At 30.8% G+C, this 5,000-nt stretch overlaps 1 protein-coding gene across 1 annotated transcript in view; it reads right to left on the minus strand.

Annotated features, from left to right (window-relative positions):
- The window catches only part of LOC119580982 (MAP kinase-activating death domain protein-like), a gene marked incomplete in the record, with an annotated part of 140,322 nt that overhangs the window by 33,820 nt on the left and 101,502 nt on the right, over positions 1-5,000 (minus strand). The window contains 1 exon segment of the mRNA XM_037929233.1: positions 3,225-3,326. Within this exon segment, the coding sequence (XP_037785161.1) occupies positions 3,225-3,326 (102 nt within the window).

Genomic DNA, 5,000 nt, shown 5'->3' on the forward strand with positions numbered 1-5,000 from the left:
TAATAATAAGTAGAATGAGGATGATAACAAAAATAGCAATATAGCAATATAATCATGATGATGATGATGATGATGATGATGATGATGATGATGATGATGATGATGATGATGATGATGATGATGATGATGATGAGTGAGGAGGAGGAGGAGGAGGATGATGAGGATGAGGATGATGATGATGATGATGATGATGATGATGATAATAATAATAATGATAATAATGATAACTATAATAATAATAATAATTATTATTATTATCATTATTATTAATGATGATAATAAGAGATGGTAAATGTAATAATAATAATAATAATAATAACAATAATAATAATAATAATAAAGATATTAATAATAAAAAAAAAAAAATAACAACAATAAGAATAGCAATAGCAATAGCAATAGCAACAGGAATAATGATAATAATAATAATAATAATTAATAATAATAATAATAATAGCAATAATAATATTCATAATCATAATCATAATAATCATAATAATAATAATAATAATAATAATAATAATAATCAGAATGAGGATAATAAGAAACACAGCAATATAGAAAATAACCTTAAAAACAATAATAATAATAATCATAATCATAATAATAATAGTAACAATAATAACAATGATGATGATGATGATGATGATGATGATAATGATCATCATCATCATCATCATCATCATCATCATCATCATCATCATCATCTTAAAAGCAACAATAACAATAACAATAATCACATCATAAGTAATCAAACAGAGAGAAGATACAGATGATGGGGATAACATGTCTCTTCACTCTCATCACAAAAATAACAATATAATGCATAATATTCACACAATTTCATACCAAAAAACATATTCATATAACAGATTTTTTCTTTCTTTGTGTTTATCCAAGAGCTCTGGTGCGAAGGTTATAGTGATCAAGTAATAAGTGCCTAATTGGATATCAGCTGAGTCAACTTCCTGAAAGCAGTGGAAGTTGCAATGAGAAAGTCCCAAGGAGGATGAATTCAGAGAAAAAAGACCCCTGAAATTTCCTCTTTCCTAGAGATTTATGCCAGGAAGCAACAGCCTACATGATGGGAAGAGAATCCACATATTAGACCTCTAAGACAGAAAATATAATTTTCATTAATCAGATGCCTGATCTTTTGGTCCACTGAAGTTTGATGAAAAGGTTAGTACACATTGAATAAATAGAGAGGGAAACAAAAATATGCAATGCTACCATTCAAGATGAACCACTTACAAGGCCTATCTCTGGAGCACATTAACTGTCATGTGATAAATATCCCAGTGGAACTTTGCAAGGTGTTATCCTAAATGAGATATATAAGGCTCACTGGCCCACTTTAAGGACCTCTCTAGCGGTTGCATGACAAGCGAAACACAATAGGTAAAGTAGGTGTAATAAGAATGCTGTGAATCTGGCCACACCCACAGATATGTGGTGGAGTTCAAAGTAGGCCTGATGGCTGCCATGAGCCACAATGGGTGTGGAGACGTAGTTGTGACAGCCACCAACAGTGTAACAAGCAGAGCCACAGGAAAAGAATGGAGAGTTCTTAAGGAAAAGGTTAGTGGCAACAAATAGGGATATACATCTGAAAGAATGTCTGATAATGACAAAGGAATAGCAAAATAATCACAAACCTCAATAGATACTCAAAGAGAGGAGATTCATCACCGGAATGAAATACATCATGTAACATATTATACATCTATGCCAATCATGTGTCCCACTTACTACCAATTAATCAAGAATAGAAATATAAATAATCTGTTGATTAAAAAAGTATCTAGAAAGTGTGAGGAAAAGGTGTTAAACACTACAGCAACTCTTCAGAAACAATGACATTAATAATAATAATGATAATAATAATAATAATAATAATCATAATAATAATAATAATAATAATCCCCAAAAAAAAGTAATATGATGAAAAGAGAAAAATTAAAGGACAAGAAAGATTGCAAAAAATAGAAATCATCATCCACATTGCTTCACAGTTGCTATATGTACTTGGGTTGGATATCAAAGAAGGAATAATGATAATATACTAACAATATCAGTAAAAAACTATAAATAACAATGAATTTAAACAAAAGAAAATAAATAACAATATGAGTAGGAAAAAAAACAATAAAAAGTTAACAAATAACAAAAAAACAATAGTAGTAAAATCAACAAATCACAATAACAGTCATAATAAAATCAACAGAGTCAGCATCAGTAAAAAGAAAAAAAAAAAAAAAAAAGATACATGAGATGCATACATATATAGGAAGAACAATTATATTTTCAGTTCTTGAGGGACTGGACTTATAGTTTGCTCTCTTGTTCAAACTTAAAAATATATAATATAATGGAGTTTGGACTGCATTGTACTGCACAATATTCTACAACAAACATTCTTATCTTATCAAGTAATACATAATGCATAAAATGCTGTACGTTCTTAGTGGTTACAGTATTTGGAAAATTTACATATATATGATGCAAACTACTGCATTACATATACTTTCTACCTTACTGCCATATATTCAATTTCACTAATTTAACTAAGGTGTGAAGAAAATATTCCATGCCCACAAGTTATTATCAGAATGTATTTTAACCAACAGATTCTGACATAACTAATCAACTAATCATACTTTTTTATCAGAAACTGATATCAGAAACATGTTCTCTAAAAACTGATACATCAAATCAATTTCTATCATGACTTACCCATTTTGTTTTACACAGTGAAACTGAACATTTAAATTAGGGTCAGTGACACATCCTCAACTGAACTTCAAATACAAAGGATGGTAGGGCTGTTTTCACATATTTTTTGAGAAAGTTTGATTTTTTGGGATCATTTAGTGATATAACATACTTTGGGCATAGAAACCTAATAAATTATCTTACCAAAGTAAAATAGAATTGTAATGAAAATAAGGTTAAAAATGATGTAACACACTTACATCTCCACAAACTATATATTGGAGGAGTATTCACTTAAATTTTCATGGTTTTAACAATTTGTATATAAAAATTTGAAACATGTCCAAATTGGAGAAAGGCCAATATATCCTCATCTCTTCAACTGATTTACAAAATACAATAAATAATTTCATTGCATTATCTTTCTCATACAACTAAAAAGGCCATTTGTTTATGGATTATGATGAAAGTAGTTCTCTCTGTTAGTTTCATGATTTGATGGCTCATACCTTTAGGGAAGGGTCCAAAAGGCTGCGCCCTCTCCCTGGTCCTGGAGGACGCCACACCAAGGTTGGAGGGACTGACGCTGCGACTCCCTGGCCCTCTTGAACCTGTCAGGCAACAGGGTTCGCTCTAGGCTACCTTCTATCTTAAGCTAATAAGCCTCTATTCCAAATACTTAAGAATACTTTTGTGTAGTTTGCAAAGACCTTCATATCTCATGTTGCCTTATTTCTGCCTTTAAAAATTATATCTGACAAAAAAATATTGTTACATATAATAGATTGTGCTCAGACTTTTTTTGTTGTTTCATTTATGTCTCTAAAAAAAAAAACTCTGTAGTAAATTGGCAGGCATTTAGCTAAGAGATGTTATATGAGTACAGGAAGTAGCTATTCAGACAAAAAGTGAAAAGTGAAATACACCATTATGCTGTATGGTATCCTATGGTATATTAAGTCTCACACAGTATGTATGCATAACATATATACAGAGAGAAAGAGAGAGAGAGAGAGAGAGAGAGAGAGAGTGTGTGTGTGTGTGTGTGTGTGTGTGTGTGTGTGTGTGTGTGTGTGTGTGTGTGTGTGTGTGTGTGTGTGTGTGTGTGTGTGTGTGTGTGTGTGTGTGTGAGAGAGAAAGAGAGAGAGAGAAAGAGAGAAAGAGAGAGAGAGAGAGAGAGAGAGAGAGAGAGAGAGAGAGAGAGAGAGAGAGAGAGAGAGAGAGAGAGAGAGAGAGAGAGAGAGAGAGAGAGAGAGGAGAATATCTAAGAATTATAAAAAATAGTCTGAGCACTTGCCATAAGTATAAAGAATAAAGCAATCATAGATATCATATAGACTTGCATATGAAATATACATTCAAAGTGAATATATAATCCAAAGTATAATATAAATAAGGCAACAAAAAATACATTTTTTTGTGAAAATTAATATAAATTCATCTATATCACTGTATCACTATTAATTCATTCTAATGCATAAATGGTTCAAGTTATAATAATTAATGCAAATAGAATACATATCTTAATTAGCAATCACAATATATTGATATATATATAAGTATATATTGAAAATGTAGAGGAAAAAACATGCATCTAGAAGCCAAAACAATCATCATGCATTATATATGCAAAGTAAGGAATTACTGCACACAACTACACTTGAGAAGTCATGCATGAATACACTTATCCAAAAACAGCCAAATCCTAAACAGAAATCATTTGTAATATCTTCTTCTTCAAAGAACTCTTACTAAGCCACATACTTGCAATATCAAATAATTTAACGATATATTGTTCAGCATTGACTTTTCTTATATAAAAAAAAAATTATGTTCAACAATGGTTTACTTAATTTTGAAACCATGCATTTTGTTTCTGAAACTTTATCTATGTATAAACTTTGATCTTATCAGTTCAGAACTCAACTTTTTCCATGGACAGTAACTGTATAGATTATAAATGCACTCATAAATTCCCTTGTCGTGTTTCATGTTACATACAGCAATACTTTTCACCTTAAAAGGATGCACCTTTCACCTTAAAAGGATGTGCTATCTTGTGTTCTGATACATATCAATTCTAAGTAAGCTTGCCCAATAAAGGAGTTGGTCAGTATCTACATAAGATACTAGAAAACATCACATTAATTTTTTTGCACTCAGAAGGCATTAGGTACAATATGTCATATGTTCGCAACTGCATGTCTAAATATAGCAAATATGCAATTTTGTGCCTCCCAACCCAGCTATAAAATATACAATCATGCACTGCATGGCTGTTCACT

Source organism: Penaeus monodon, chromosome 14 (assembly GCF_015228065.2).
Source record: "Penaeus monodon isolate SGIC_2016 chromosome 14, NSTDA_Pmon_1, whole genome shotgun sequence".
Classification (NCBI taxonomy): Eukaryota; Metazoa; Arthropoda; class Malacostraca; order Decapoda; family Penaeidae; genus Penaeus; species Penaeus monodon.